Source organism: Sycon ciliatum, chromosome 2, assembly GCF_964019385.1.
Source record: "Sycon ciliatum chromosome 2, ocSycCili1.1, whole genome shotgun sequence".
Classification (NCBI taxonomy): Eukaryota; Metazoa; Porifera; class Calcarea; order Leucosolenida; family Sycettidae; genus Sycon; species Sycon ciliatum.
This window is the reverse complement of record NC_088644.1, coordinates 23,246,488-23,262,989: the sequence shown is the minus strand read 5'-3', so window position 1 is coordinate 23,262,989 and position 16,502 is coordinate 23,246,488. Positions and strand designations below refer to the sequence as shown.

The following is a 16,502-nucleotide window of genomic DNA, read 5'->3' as shown; positions in this document are numbered from 1 at the left end:
GTGTTGACACGAAACTCGGAGTAACAGCGGAATGAGACTTGTTTGATTCATTGCTGTGTAATATTTGTATTACTTGCTCTGTCCAGTGGACATGAGCACTGTAAGCAGCCTAGGGACTTTAGACAACTGTCTATCTATCTATCTATTTCTCTACAGAATGTGGACCTGGATACACGAATAAGATGGAGGGAATGTTCAAAGACATGGAACTTTCAAAGGAGATATCATCGGGTTTCAAGGCCGTACGTTTGTTGCTTTTACTTGTAAACTTTTTTCTGGTCATCTATTTATATATTTTGCCTTGGAAGTCTGCATTATTTTATAGTTCACTCCTGAAGGTCTGTATTGAAGATATACATTTTGTCTTTTAGCCCTTTAGGCCCTAACGTTCGGATATATCTATACCGGTATGCAGAGTATACTATAGGGCGACTTCAAACTGTCGTAGTTTTGCAAATACTTGATCAAATCGCCTCATCGAAAGGTATCGGCAAGAGTACATAAACCAGAGTGTGCAACTGTGCATATCTGATCTGAAACAGCGCAGTTCGTGCTAGGGCTGAAACGATCATTCGATAACTCCTAACGATCAACCGATATCGTTAACGATCGATTTATTGGTTTTATCGATTCTTGTTGGCTCTACCTGTGTACGTTGAACACCAGTTTAGGAAGAAATTGCATAAGACCTTCGCTACATTAGAGATTTTTGGCACCGCACTGTTGACATCTGAATCTTGTCATCACCCTCTGGCAACTGCTCTTATCTTCTCTCCCGATCTCTTTCAAAGCCACAAATGAAGTTTATTGTGCTTGAAAGTACATGATTGTACTCATGTTTTCGATTTCGACAGCATGTTAAAGGCGGGGACGCATAGTGCTCCTGACTACAACCATAACTCGGTTGGCAGAGTATCAAGCAAGCGGCTTCTATATATACCCTGATTGTACTCGTATTCACTATCGGATGGAGTCCAAGGGCTAGAATACTGTCACTGATATGCATGCATAAAAATCGTTAGCACTCGTTTTGAACACTAACGATTATCGACTGCACTCTTAACGATCGATATGCGAGTTATCGGTATAATTGTTTCAGCCCTAGTTCGTGCACTACGTCACCATGATGAGGTCAGCCAAGCCGCGACTTGCATACAGCTCAAATTTTCATGTTCCATAGCCCGGAAATCAGCCAAGTTTGCTTGATTTTAGACGTCCTGTTTCAGGATTTCGGTGTTTTGTGTGACTGTGTACGCTGCGTACATCCACCGACAAGTAAAGTCACCAGGCTATCCATCTCAAAAAACCGAAATCAGGACAAACTCAGTGAACTGCACCACCGCGACTGGTGACGCAACTTTTCACCGTGCCTGTGGCTTACCATGCCGTCAGAAATGACGTAGTGCACGAATTACGCTCCCACAGGAACCATCCCGAGTTGCACACTCTGGTTTATGTACTCTTGGTATCGGCATTAGAAAACTCTCAGCTGTCGTCGCAAAGAAACCCGGACGCGGTCCAAGGTCCTGGAGTGGAGTTATGACGCTCGACCGAAAAATCACGTCTCAAGCTGTTTTTTTAGCGTGTAAATGTACTTCAGCTGGGGATTTTCCCATTTTCGCACGTGCCTAGCCAGTCAGGTGCTATGACGCAATCAGGCTACGGGCATCCCGACTTCTTTGCAGTAATCTCAGCGCTTTGCGATAAAATTTGAGGGAATTGCATCGCGAAGAGTATTTTGCTCACAATTGACATGACCCTGGCGCGTACGCTTGCTTTGCTCACTGTACATTTACGTTGCTGCTCGTCGTATCTTCTACAGATGTATTCCTTATGGATAGAGCTTTCCAGGAAGCCCAGGATTGGGATAATCGACCTAGAAATGATGGAGTTGTTCAACTTATTGTCGGAGAAATATGTCCAGGAACTGCGATTTTGCATTTTCTGAAAACAGTTCTCGGGCTTAAAAAAATTCTTGTCCTCCTTTAGCTTGTTGCGGTAACATATGATCTGAATGTATTTGTTTCTTGGCTCTATGTGTTAGGTGGCGTGTCGACTCGATACTGACATAGAACTGTCTGTCAACATCCTCACAATGGGTCACTGGCCTACGTTTCCTTCATCTAACGTCAACCTCTTACCACAGGTATGCATCATGATTGTGCTAATGGAGCAGTAGCCCAGTTGTACAGATGTACGAAGTTCAGTACTAGGGCCGAAGGTGTGTACAAACCCGGCTGGGTGTTCATTGTGTGCTATGCATGCGGATTTGACCAATTTTAGCCTCATAATTAATGGCAAACATTTGCTTTTCCAGCTTCTTCACTTTGGTTAGAACTAATGACTAGCTAGATCTTTGTCAGAAAAAAAGGTGTCGTATGAAATGCTTTCAGGGCCCATTTCTCAGTGGAAATAGCAGAAAACACAATAGGGTCCTGCACATTCAACACCCAACCGGGTCTACGCTATTCTACGACATTCTACGGGATTTCGTGCATCTGTACAACGTGCATAATGCCTATGGAGCAGTAGCCTAGTTGAACAGTGGGCCCGTTATAATCTGGTACCATTTGTGCCAGGGAAATTCTGCTGTATTAGGGAGGGTGCTGGATTAACAAATCTGATTTTCTGCTGCAATGTACACAAAGAGGACACGTTGGATACTGAAAGTTGTGCTGGTTTATAAAGTGCTGGATTAAAGAGGGACCACTGTAGCATACAGGGAGACGATGTGAGACACCGAATAGGCCTAACCCAGTCCACATTCATTATTACAGCAAGCACTGCATTCGCCAACGAATTCTTGCTGCACTATTTTTTACTCATACCAATATAAATCCTTCCATGTAGTGAACCCCTTGAAAGGCAACCAGCCTTTTGGTAGTCCTATGCTAGATAATACGAGTAGTAGATATAGTGCTTTCATTCTCTTTGCACTATTGCACTTCAGCAACAGCTGAAAAAAGTACTCCTTCAGTTTCAGTAAAGGGCTTCATGAAAGTCATGTCTACAGCTTAAAAAAACATAAAGCTATCAAATACTATTGGTACCCATGATCTGTGTTGTGTATATCTTCAATAGTATCTTGTCATGGCTGGTTCTCTCTCTCTCTCTCTCTCTCTCTCTCTCTCTCTCTCTCTCTCTCTCTCTCTCTCTCTCTCTCTCTCTCTCTCTCTCTCTCTCTCTCTCTCTCTCTCTCTCGCTCTCTCTCTCTCGCTCTCTCTCTCTCTCTCTCTCTCTCTCTCTCTCTCTCTCTCTCTCTCTCTCTTTCCTCTTCATCTCTCTAGATGGTCAAGCTGCAGGATGCCTTTTGTAAATTCTACATTAGCAAACGATCAGGTCGCAAGCTTACGTGGCAAAACACATTGGGTCATTGTGTTCTCAAGGCAACGTTCAATACGGTATTGTTCATTATTACGTGCCTAGTCCTCATTTAGATCATATGATAACACTCAAGCTAGCACGGGTACTGCCCCTGCGCTTTTCAGAACTATTACTCATTACTTATCATGTAATTAGGCAAATTTGCTGGTTTTTTCTTCGACAAATAATAAAAAAAAACTTGAACTGAGTAATTTTGTCTAGTTGTTGGCTTGGTTTGGCTTAGGTTTGACTATAGATCGGTACATCTCTTTGTGGAGCTTTACACAATGACGCTTTTTCTGCAGTGTATTCAGGGTTTGCTTACGTGTCTACAATGTCTCGTGTTCTCTTCTCTTTGTCACGGTGTAAATGTACGGTGCTTGCAGGGAAAGAAGGAGCTACAAGTGTCGCTATTTCAGACACTGGTATTGTGTTTGTTCAACCAGTCTGACACAATCACTTTTGGGCACATCCAGCAAAGAACAGGAATTGGTTAGTGCACTTGCTGTACGTCTTGTTATCATTTCATCTTGCTCTTTTCATTGCATGCTGAACCTGTTGATAGTCTCCGCCATAGTATGCTAGCCATGTTGGAAGGCGTTTCAACCATTGTGTGCTGAATGGGCCATCGCCTGTTGGGTTGAGCGCAAGGTGATACAGTCACTGTTGAAGTTGAGCCTACATCCCCTCTCTTCACAACACAAAGGTCACATGACCCTTGCTGTTCTTGCACCCTCCTAGAGTGTGCAAGTGTCTCCTACGTTCACTGATCTCATTGTCAGTGATGTTCACACAGAAAGCAACATGCTAAACTTTAGTTTTCATAGCAAATATGTTTTTTCTAGCCTAATCTCCCCCAAAGTAAGTCTGCCCTTCGCCTCCTGGACTACATGTGCGGAAACACCATTGACTATGTTATTGCAGTGCATTGCAGCCTTGCTGCACGGACTGTAATCCAACATCCCTCATCTCTGTAGTAGGCGGTGTGCTTTTGAAGCCCCTCGTTGGCCCAAGTGCAGCAAAGGCAGAGAGAAATCTTGCCGCAGTTGCCGAACATTGCTTCATAAGTTACATGTATGGCCTTGTGCCGTACTGCTGTATGTACACGCTAGTCTGAATGTACTCTTAGGGGTTCCAGCTGATCTACTACTGCATAGACTCACATTTTTGTTGAAAAACGTCGACGTGGAGACAATAATATAACCCACAATTTGAGTACTCACTACTCACCGAGTAACATGTCAGCTTGAGCCTTGACTGATTGTTTGGGAGTATGGAGGTTTCACTTCACAGCTGTGGCATGTGTGTGTGTGTGCGCGCGCGCGCGTGTGTGCGTGTGTGTGCATATGCATGTGCATGCTTCTCGTCTTCCTATATTGGCGCAGAGGCTGCCGAGTTGAAACGAACACTGCAATCATTGGCTTGTGGCAAAGCCCGTGTTATCACCAAGGAACCCAAGGTACTGTATGTTTCATCTTGTTCGGTCAAGTCCCTTGGATATATCATTCTGCGTATGAACTAATGTCACAAGGAGTGTAAAACCGTATGCTGTATCTGACTCGTTTCCCTCGTGATGCGGCTTTGGTTCTTTGCGTTCGGTTTCAGGGCAAGGAGGTGAATGATTGTGATGTTTTCCGCTTCAACAAGGACTTCAGTCACAAGCTGTTCCGTATCAAGATCAATCAGATTCAGATGAAGGAAACGGTAAGCGATGAACGGGTGTGTGTGTGTGTGGGGGGGGGGGGATTGGCCGACTGTGCAGGGCAGCAAGTGAGACGCAAGCAAGGCGTTTGAAGAATGAGCCTTCATACTCTGGATCTGGCTGCCGGATCGAATGGCATTTTTTAATGGATTTTCAGTCATTGACCACTTTGTAGCGGGTCTGATCTTACATGATGTATTGAGGGCTTGGCCCGGGTTGAAATCTCAATTGCAACAAGAAAACGTGCTATGATAGTTACAGGCGTACTTGGCGGCAGCATTGCATAACGCTGCACAGCATTCATGCCACATTCACTTGTTGTTGGCAGTTGTTTGACGAGCCAGGGCATGTTGAATAGATACAGGTACAAAATACAAATTACCCAAGTTCCCGCTGAAGTAGTTGTGCAGCTGTACAAGACTCCATACACCGACTTTTGTTCGCATATTGATCAGCAGGCGACTTGAGCTCCTGCACCAAGGCACTGGCCTCCTTGGGAAAGTAAGAATGGTAAACATTGAGAGGCCAATGCAGGTGCACTATTGACTCTTCATGCTAGGTTTAATCTCACCTTTACTGTCACGTGTATCACGACATGCTTGCTTAGCTGACAAGCGAGTGCTGTGGTCAAAGCCAGGCCAGCCAGACCAGCAGCTACTCTCCTGTGCTGCTGTGCCGCTCAATGAGATCGGATCGTGTGAGTCCAGTTTGCGCCCTGCACCAGTGATCATCCCAGTGTTCACAGGTCTAGAGCTACACAGCATCCGGCACGTACTTGACTCACTTTATCTGATTTCATTGTGCAGCACGCTGGTAATGCTTTACTAAAAGAAGCTCAAATGCTACATTTCACGGATTGGCCTCGTGTGACAGAGCATTTTCTTTGGGAAATGTTTCAGTTCCAGTGACACTCGACTCACTTTATGTCACGAAAAACCTTGTGCCTTGCGCTGGATGTCGCATAGTAACCCTAAAAAAACACTCAAAACAACTGATTAAAAAAAAAGAAAAAGAGGACCATATTATATATTTACTGCCATATTGCCAGGTGTGTCTTTACCACCATATTCAACCATGAGGACCATAAGTTCGCAAGTTATCTGTTTTGTCCAACACTAACGATTATACAAACGGGCGTTTCGGAAAAAGGAGTTTTAACAATGAGATAAATAGAACAATTGATGCCGACATACTACCATGAAACAATCATGAAATTAAAAATGTATAAAAAATGTGATTCATAAACGTTTTGCTTTCGACGGTCTGTCACATTTCTCACACTGTACACTTAGATTCTTTTCACTCTCAACTTTCGTTTACACTGCTTTCACACAATTGCGGCAATGTAATCACCCTTGCACCCTTGCTGATGTTTGTAGTTTTTGTAACCTCCAATCATGACATTGTAGCTTTGTTTGAGCACATTATAATATCAAGTGTCAAGTCAAGTCGGCGGAATAGCGCGAGCTCCAGTGTGGGAGCAAACCCTTTCCCTTTACATTATAATTATTGTTTATTCAACTAACGATTATACACAACAAACACACACACACACACACAACGGATAACTTGTAAACTTATGGTCCTCTCTTTTCTTTTCTTTTAATCCTTGGCTCTCCATTAGAGTGTAAACCAACTGACGTACATGTATGAATATGTATGAATATGTTATTGTCCTTGGCTTTGTTTGCATAGCAACAAGAGAACAATACCACTGCCGAAAAAGTCATTCTGGATAGACAGTATCAGGTCAGTCATACTCTCTGATCTATGGCAAGCCAAGGGGATCTATGCTTTGTGTTTATGTATCTATCTATGCGTCTCTCTCTCCCTCTCTCTCTCTCTCTCTCTCTCTCTCTCTCTCTCTCTCTCTCTCTCTCTCTCTCTCTCTTTCTCTCTCTCTTTCTATCTATCTCCATCTCTCACTCTCTCTCACTCTCACTCACTCTCTAGCTAGCTAGCTATCTCTATCTCTCCTTCTTCGTTGACCCCAGTACAAATGTCTTCCCAACCTGTTTCATCGGTGTCCTAAGCAGTGGCTGATGGGTGAGGGGGACCCCCTAAAATTATTAATGGATAAGTTCCGCATACATATAACGTCAAGAGTACATAAACCAGAGTGTGCATAACGTCAAGAGTACATAAACCAGAGTGTGCAACTCGGGATAGTTCCTGTGGGAGCGTAATTCGTGCAGTACGTCATTTCTGACGGCATGGTAAGCCACAGGTACGGTGAAAAGTTGCGTAACCAGTCACAGTGGTGCAGGTCACTGAGTTTGTCCTGATTTCGTTTTTTTTAGACGGATAGCATGGTGAATTTACTTGCCAGCGCATGTACACAGCGTATGCAGTCACATAAAAACACCGACATCTTAACCCTTTAAGAGCCGCCCCATACTTGAATGCGTCGTAAACGACGCATTCAAATGCAAAACTTCAAAAGATCGTAACTCAGTCTAATCTCGCTCAAATCCATCGATCGAAATATCCAGGGCGAAGAGAAAACTCTCACCTGTCGGGAGAAACAATCCGCGAAGCGCTGCAAGCAACGGTTCCCGAGATAAATCACTCGTAAGTTGAGCCGCGATCGCGGCAATTTCAAAAGCGCGCAGTGCAACTTTAGTATTGAGATTTTTGAGACTTTTCGTCACGCTGGTTTACTCGAATTTGCACGGGTTTCACTGTTGATATTGTCAAGGGTACACAGCAAAAAAATTGGAACTCCACGATCGAGTAGAATGAAATATCTGGAGCGGGACGCAATTGGACGCATTTGGGGCATTTTTCGTACTGTCGCTGCGATCTAGCGCTGGATAGACGGTGTGCTGGCTATCATGATCGACCTCATTCTCTTCCTCTCGCGAATACCTTTCCAGGAAGCCCTAGATTGTGAGGATTGAGTGAGTAGAACTGAAGCTATGATCCGAGGAACATGAAAAAATGCAGATTTTTGAAAATTTCCTGTGGCTCTTAAAGGGTTAAAACAGGACGTCTAAATCATGCAAACTTGGCTGATTTCCGGACTGTGAAACATGAAAATTTGAGCTGTACGCAAGTCGCAGCTTGGCTGACCTGATCAGGGTGACGTAGTGCACGAACTGCGCTGTTTCAGATCTGATATGCACAGTTGCACACTCTGGTTTATCTACTCTTGGTAACGTACTTAGGGGCCATCCCGAATTATCGGTAATTTTCACAAAACGAAAAAGTTTAGTTTTGACCCTCCCCCACCCACCCCCATGAACGAAAATATATTGACTTGACAGCTAGAATGGACTGATGTGTCAGCTATCAATATTTTCATAACGAAACTCTCCTCAACTGACCCACCCATGAACGAAACTTTTTCTCTTCGTGAAAAAGATCAATAATTTTGGATGGCCCCTTTAACCCTTTAGGGCCCACAATTATTTCAAGAAATGCACTGCATACGCGAGCCCAGTTACTTATCTGATCGTAACTTTGGTGTCCTTTGGCCGATTTTGTTGATCTTGGGCTTTCTGGAAAGCTTTTGGTCAGAGAAACACAGCGATAGCCAGCAATCCATCACTCGATCCACAGAACCAGCTTTGCAGCGCGATACGGCGCTCCAAAGCCAGCATTGCGAGCGCCCAACTCGAATTCTCTGCCATTTCAATAAATTGCATCGCAGATCGCTCAATTTTTTTACTGGAGAGCTGAGAAACATGCCTTTGCGATGACTTGAACTATCTGTAGCTGTGTGGGCCGCAAGTCAGGGAAAACCCCTAAAACGAGTTCAAAATGCACGCGCTCGAGTTGACTCTGCTGAGCGAATTTAATTCGAGTCTGTATCTCGGATCGCCTTCGGGTTTTTTCGAGCCGATAGCTGAGACAATTCTAATGTCAATAGCCCTTTCGGTTTTTTCGAGCCGATAGCTGAGACAATTCTAATGTTGATAGCCCTTTCGATTGTCCGATTTGGTCAAGGGACAGTCGAGTTACGCCAGGTGGCGCTTTGAAAAGTATGCACTGTACACTGGTACGGATATATCCGTACTATGGGCCTCAAAGGGTTAGTCTATCTACGGAAAGTCTAACGTAAACTGCATGCGCATCTGTGTTCCGCCATACGGAGTTTTCAAATCACGTAGCTGCCCTTGGCAACTCCGAACGCGGCATTGTACGACCAGATCGACCTGGCCAGAGAGTCATAAATTTGTACCCCAATCCACTTACGGACCAGTTACGTTATCAGAGCCCTATCTACGTACTCTACGACAACTTTCCGTAAGTGGAGTGCAAACTCGCGAATTCACGGGTTTTCCCTCCCACTACTGTAAGACATGTATATATAACGAGGAAGCAAATCTAACGTTTTAACGGATGACATTTCTTCGTTATAATAAGATCCGTTGCGGCCGTACTGCTTCATATATGCTGTGTGTGGATATGGCAGAATACTGCAAGATCGTTAACATATCTTCTCGTTAACCTATGAATTTTGGACAATCGTTAAATTTGCAACTCGTTATAATAACATGTCTTACAGTAACGTAAAGTTGCTCAACTTTACATAGTGCGGAACCTTTCTAATAATAACATTACTACTGGAAAACATATGCATGTTCATATTATTCAGTGGAGACAATACTTGGATGAAGAAGAACGGAAGGGGACTATTCGACGTCACGATGGGATGCTTCGACGGTGCCGAAGTATGCGAGCTAGTTGGGACGTATGCACTGTCTAAGATTGCACACGAAATCAACAGCAGTGACGTCGGACTGTACCGCGATGACGGCCTAGCAGTGCTACGAGACGTGACAGGCAGCGAAGCAGATCGAATGAGGAAGACAGTCTGCAAGATATTCAGCAACCTCGGACTACGACTAACCATCGACACCGGTATGAAGGTTGTGAATTTTCTGGACGTGACGCTGAACCTAGCAGACGGAACATATCGTCCGTATAGAAAACCGAACGATACACCGGTCTATGTCCACAGCCAATCGAACCATCCGCCAACAATCATCAAGCAAATACCGAAAGCTATTAGTAGGCGGCTAACCGATATTTCATCAAACCAAGATGCGTTCAGAGAAGCCGCACCGCTATACAACAGCGCGCTTAGGAACAGTGGCTATGCTGAAGGACTAGAGTACTTGGAAGAGAGAGACAAGGATTCAAGCAAGAAAAAGAAAAACAGGCGGCGGAATATCATCTGGTACAACCCGCCATTCAGCAAGACAGTGGCCACAAACATCGGACAGAGATTCTTGCGACTAATCGAAATACACTTCCCCGCCGGATCCAGACTACACAAGATCTTCAACCGGAATACAGTTAAAGTAAGCTATAGTTGTATGCCGAATATGTCTGCAATGGTCAAGTCACACAACAACTCAGTTAAACGGAAAAGTGGAAACAACGATGGACAGCCCAAGGAAAGACGATGCAACTGCAGAGACAAAGCGCAGTGTCCGATGGACGGCAACTGCCAAATCAGCTCTATTGTGTACAAGGCAACCGTCCAAATAACCGGAGAGGACAGACAGAAGGAGTATATCGGCCTTACGGAGCCAGAATTCAAGAAGAGATACGGCAACCATCTGACATCATTCAGACATGAGAGACATGAGAAGAGCACAGAACTATCAAAGTGTGTCTGGAACCTGAAGCGTCAAAACAGCGAGTACAGTCTTGGTTGGTCAGTTATCGCCCAGACTCCAGGTTACAGTAACATAACCAAGCGCTGTCCTCTGTGCCTAAGAGAGAAGCTGGAGATCCTTCAGGCGGACAAGCGTGTCAACATCAACAAAAGATCGGAGCTAGTTAGCAAGTGCAGGCATGAAAATAAGTACTACCTCTCAAAATTCTCACCATCAGCCGTCACATAACCTTCTCACCACTCGCAGTCGCAGGTGATGTGCTGCTCATAATTACCGAATTGTCCTTCTTCTTGCCTCCCTCAGAAGAACATGTGGTCGCATGAGCCTAGGCCTAAAGTGTATTCTTTTTTTTTGCGCCTATTTTTGCACCCCATCAACCAACTCACGCATTTTTACAATTACACCATCAGCCCGGATCATCCATTCGCGCTATGATCCAAGCTTGCAGCCTATATCAATCTTATCTTCTGAAAATTGTAGTCAAGTTGCTGTCTGATGATCGGTTAAAACCGTGAAACTCAGAGTTACAGAAGAAACGCTTTTCGTCCCTCTCAAGTGTGTGTACTAGGCTCTGCACCTTGGTGTATTGAGCACTCTCACGAGCAACCACAACTCCCTCCGAGTTTGCATGTTCATATACATGTACCGTAAAGTACCGCCAGAGCGCCCCACCATCTCGTCCTTTCGTGGTCGCCTTATGGAGGTGGATTCCTGTCTGTAGGTCATACGACACGGACCTTGTACAAACATTGCACATTGTGCAGTCAATCCGTACCCAGTTTACCTTCGAGCTCCACATAAAAGCATACCAAGTGTGACCTTAGTACACAAAGGTTCTCACATCGTACAAACTTAGTAGCATTCTGCCATACGATTTTCTTCCCCTGGGTGTAAAATCAAGGTGGGGCGCTCTCGCGAGACGGGGCGCTCTGGCGGTACTTTACGGTATTAGCTATTCAGTTTTGGCTAAACTGCACCCCCTGTAGAGATCTCTGGATCCGCCCCTGCTAAACGTGAGGCTTCTCACACTTACACGTAACACAACACACACACACACAAACGCATACACACGTGCACACACACACACACACACACACACACACACACACACACACACACATTATTTACAGCATAGTTTGCTGAGTCTTAGAACTAAGTTGGGCTAATCGTAAACTGGCCAAGAAAGTGGTGTGCTCAATTTTTAACACTCCAAGATGTTTTCTTTTGTCAACTCCCATATTATCTTACTTTTGCATGGAAGTACGCACGTCAGGCATGCTCCTTTCACAAGCATTACGATGTTCAGAATGTTTTGTTTTGGGTGATGACTGAACAGCCAACATTGCATTGTATGGGTCACCCCCTCCTTTGATCTTGACTCGATCATCATATTGTGCACTACTGTACAGGCAGAAAATTTCGTCGGTCGATAATTTCGTCCAACTCCAAAGAAAGGGAGTTCATCCGGTTGTAAATTTCGTCCATGGATCATAAGAGTGTATTGAAAAGCTGGACAAATCGACATTACATTGTAGTCCGGCATTTATTTAGTCCCAAAGCTCCTTGGACGAAAAAGACGAAATTAAATTCCAGACGAATATTTCTGCTTATACAGTACTTGAAACTTCTCCGTCTGAACTCCTGCCTTGTATGCATGCTGATATCTGCTGTAGATTGACGCTGCCATTGTTCGCATCATTCCTGCCTTGTATGCATGCTGATATCTGCTGTAGATTGACGCTGCCATTGTTCGCATCATGAAGAGCCGGAAAACACTGCCGCACAATGAACTGGTCTCGGAGTGTTTTGGACAACTGAAATTTCCAGTCAAGGTTAGTTGACCATCCTTCTCCGTATGGCTAGGTCCAGGGTTTTTTCATAACTCCATACCTACTGTATCACAATGGGACAAGAGTAGTGGTTGGTGTTCACTGCGCTGGTCACCTTTTTTCTTCTTCTTTTTTTGCTCACTATGGTCACCCTCCCAGCTCGAAAATAATAAAGAAAGACTGCTGCAAATGGTAGCTGGTGCACTGCAGCTGCCTCTGTCTCTGTTCACTCTGTCTATCTTTTCTCTCTCACTGTTGACTTGTCAGACAAACCAGTGAATATTGGCTTTCATGGTGTGCCAGCAGCAAGTAGAAAACTTGGCGTAGAAAAGCGAGGTCCATGTTTGCCTTTCAGCAGCAGCAACATGCAACCTTAAATTTAATGCCTAGGTGTTAAGTTACTGTAGGAATTTGGATTAGAATCCGAGGAATTTTATCGACCCGGTCAAATTTGGTCGATACCGTTGTATAGACGTGTATGGCTGGCTTTGCATGTTGTTCTGTAAACCCTTTGACAGCCCTAGGATAATCACTAAAATCTGACTTAAATATTTTTTATGTTCCTGTGACTCCTACTCAAACAACTTTCACAGACTTGGGAACCCTCGGTAAGTCTCTTCACCCCCTGCGAGAGGAAACGAATGAAGCCATACGTGATGACAATGATACGACATGCCCAGTATTGGTGAGCAGCGATGGTGCCGAAAATGCTCGAACTGCACGCAATCCTGTCCTATTCGAGCGATTTCGTGTTCCAATTTTTTCGCCGCTCACTCCCGAGATCCCAACACCACTCGGGTGAAGCTATGTGCTTGGAAATTTCCGTTATCCGTGACTCAACTTGCAAGTAACTATCTCTGGTGTTGTACCGTAAAAATAACCAAGAGAGCGCCCCAGCTTGCGAGAGTGCCCCACCTTGCTTTTACAGCCAGGGAAAGGGAAATCGCATGACAGAGTGCAACTACGTTATTCACAGTGTGAGAACCTTGGTGCACTGAGGTCACACATAGCATGTTGTTGTGTGTAGCTCGCTTTCCCTCGAAGGTGAACTGAGTACAGGTTGACTGATGTGTGTATAAGGTACATGTTGTGCTTTTATTTATAGTCATTCGACCAAACAAGCAATGGTGCCTTCTCCCAAAGAGACGACTTATAAGAGGAGAGGGCAGAAAGAGAATGGGGAGGGGAGAAAAAACAGGCACGTAAGGGAGATAGAATGGAGAGGATAATATAAGAAAAGGGTTTGCTCCCCACACCGGAGCTCGCGCTATTCCGCCGACTTTACTTGACACTTGACTGACTCACGACTGGATAATATAGTATAGATTAAGAAGCCGGAGTAAGATCCAGATCTTTGGCGCAGTACAAAAAGCGGTTTAGGCAACTGGGAGAATAAGGAGGTCTTGCGAGTGCAATGCATCACGCAACCGCTTCTTCTCTCCAATGGATCAAAGTCACTGATAATTTCCTGAGTCCCTGTCAGCTGCGCATTTCTCTTCGATCTGGTTATCTGAATCACTTTTTTGTTTAAATTTGAGCAAGGTTAGACTAACTTAGAATCACTTTAAAAAGTTTCTCATTTAATAAAAGATATCTATGTATTGAAGCACGATGGTCTGTTCGCAAACGGTGTAACGTGTTGCTTGATTGCTCTGTGTTCAGGCAACGGACCTCAAGAAACGAATTGAAAATCTTATCGACCGTGATTACATTGTCCGTAATGAAGACAACGCCAACGAGTACAACTATGTGGCGTAGTTTTCTTCTAGGGGGGTCTGCACTCCACGTGAGTATAGACCGAGAGTTAGGATGTCGCTGGGATGTTTTGCACATACGCTTAGTCTTTTTCATCAACACAGGATGTTGCTTTTCACATTGAGCCACTTGCAGAAGGATGCTCATTTCCACGTATTGCTTTATTTTAACTATGCTCCTTTCCTGCGCTTTCACTTTATATTAGTCCGCTCGGAGGATTTTTATTGGCGTATGCCTGTGTACATTTGAGCCAGGGCTATGGACCCAAGCCAGAACCTGTATAAAGGCCTTAAGTTTTATTCAGTTGCTGCTGTGCGATAATAGAGTTGATGTGTATGTCGTATACAGCGACGGTTTCGTGTGTGTGTGTGCGTGTGTGTGTACGTTTGTGTTTGTGAGTGAGAATCTAAATTGTGTTAGCGTTGAGGTAGGTGTCTTTTGTTTTGCACGTGTGTTTGTTGAGTCACTTCTGTAGATCCCAAGCTTGTATATAGTGCTTCTGCTTCTGTCTCCACCCGCTGCCACCTTATATCTAGCGCATTTCCTGTTATTTTATTCGTGAGGCCTTAGTGCCATCGTCAATGTACACGGCTGTTATGTAAACTTATTACTCGCAGTGCAAATGTGCTGTTCAAGAATCTGTATCTCTGTCCCGTCTGAATCTTGCTGGTACCACCTTATTTTAGGTTTTCTGCCGTCTGTATGCGTTTCCTGTGATAGCTATGTTCTTTTGGATTGGATTGGATTGGATTGGTTTATTTAACGTCGAATAACAAACAGGCAGTGTTGCCTTATTACATGAGATCGACTAAAGACAAACAGGCACACAAATGTAAGGAAAAGATTAAAAAGAAAAAAAAGAAAATAGAAAAAAAGAGTAGGATTTAAGACAGCAGCTAGCTAGCAGAGGAAAGATTGCATAATTATTTGATCAGTGAGCAACGTAAGTCGGTGAATTTTTCAGGTGGGGTAAGAGAGCGGTCCGGAATTGACCTGGTTTCTTCAGTGATCGTATAGATGCAGGCAACTTATTCCAGAGAGCGGGACATTGATATGAAGGGCTGCGTGTGGCAGCGGCAGATATGATCCTCGGGAAAAGAAGCAGGGGAACATCTGTGCTCCTCGTTCGACGGGTGTGTGACAGAGGTGTGACAAGGTCATGAAGAAGCACACTACAGTTATTATGAATTACACGAAATGTTAGCAGGAGGAGTTTGCGGCAATACATTGATTGCAGGGGTTGAATGCTGAGGCGTTCAAAAAGAGGGGCAGTTGGAGACAGGAACGGAGCAGAGCAGGCAACACGCACAGCTCGCTTGAGAAGTTTCTCAAGACGATCACGTTGTGCAGAGGAAAGGGAAGAGGAAAAGCTGTTGCATGCGTATTGGAATGTGGGTAAAATTATACATCTCAAGTAGGTTGAGCGGCATGGCATTGGGAGGCACTGCCTGTGGCGGAAGAGAATGGCAATCTTTGAGGACACTGTCTTGGCTATATGGTCAACCATTGTGTTCCATTTCAGGTCGTCATCGATGTGCAAGCCCAGGTACTTGGCGCTTGTCACTTGCTGGAGGAGTGTAGCTGCACAGTGCACATTCAATGTCTTGTCGTCATGACGATTGGCAGGAATAAACAATATTTGTGTTTTTCGACTATTCAGGATTAGGTTGCGCTCACCAAGCCAGTTGCTGAGATGGGTGATGGCTGAAGACAGGTTGTGTGACAGCACTACCTTGTCCTTCCTGCTATCGTGTAGCATGATGTCGTCCGCGAATTGGGTTACCTGGACGGCAAACTGATCCACTTCACTGGCCACATCCCTGACATATATGACAAACAATAGTGGTCCCAGTACAGACCCTTGGGGAACCCCACTTGAGCACGTGAAAGATGAGCTACTATCGCCGCTGATGACGACTTGTTGTTGACGATTTGAGAGGTAGTCGCTTAACCAGTTCAGGGCTGTGCCGGAGATTCCAAGCTGGAATAGGTCTTCGACAAGTGTCTGATGCTGGACCTTGTCAAAGGCCTTTGACATGTCCAGGAAAGCAGCGCCAGTTGACAGCCCGTCATCTCGGGCTCTTAGGAATTTGTCTGTAACCATTGTGAGAGCATCCTCTGTAGAGTGCTGGCGTCTGAAGCCAAATTGACAGGAAGGGTAAAGATTATGTTCAGCCAGGTATTGACTGAGTTGCTCATGGACGATACGCTCAAGCAGCTTGG

The 16,502-nt window shown here is 44.7% G+C and overlaps 1 protein-coding gene across 2 annotated transcripts in view; it reads left to right on the top strand.

Moving 5' to 3' along the window:
• Window positions 1-14,959, top strand: part of LOC135809279 (cullin-4A-like) — a 33,788-nt gene extending 18,829 nt beyond the window's left edge. The window contains exons 13-21 of one of the 2 annotated variants that reach the window (XM_065322594.1): window positions 157-242; window positions 2,045-2,146; window positions 3,288-3,401; window positions 3,750-3,855; window positions 4,749-4,822; window positions 4,969-5,067; window positions 6,761-6,814; window positions 12,429-12,527; window positions 14,187-14,959. In XM_065322594.1, coding sequence (XP_065178666.1) covers window positions 157-242; window positions 2,045-2,146; window positions 3,288-3,401; window positions 3,750-3,855; window positions 4,749-4,822; window positions 4,969-5,067; window positions 6,761-6,814; window positions 12,429-12,527; window positions 14,187-14,282 — 830 coding nt within the window. In that variant the 3' untranslated portion in view covers window positions 14,283-14,959. Of the gene's footprint in view, window positions 1-156; window positions 243-2,044; window positions 2,147-3,287; window positions 3,402-3,749; window positions 3,856-4,748; window positions 4,823-4,968; window positions 5,068-6,760; window positions 6,815-12,368; window positions 12,528-14,186 lie in introns of those variants that run through there. The other variant, XM_065322595.1, reaches the window with a different exon arrangement.
• Window positions 14,960-16,502: the final 1,543 nt, after the last annotated feature.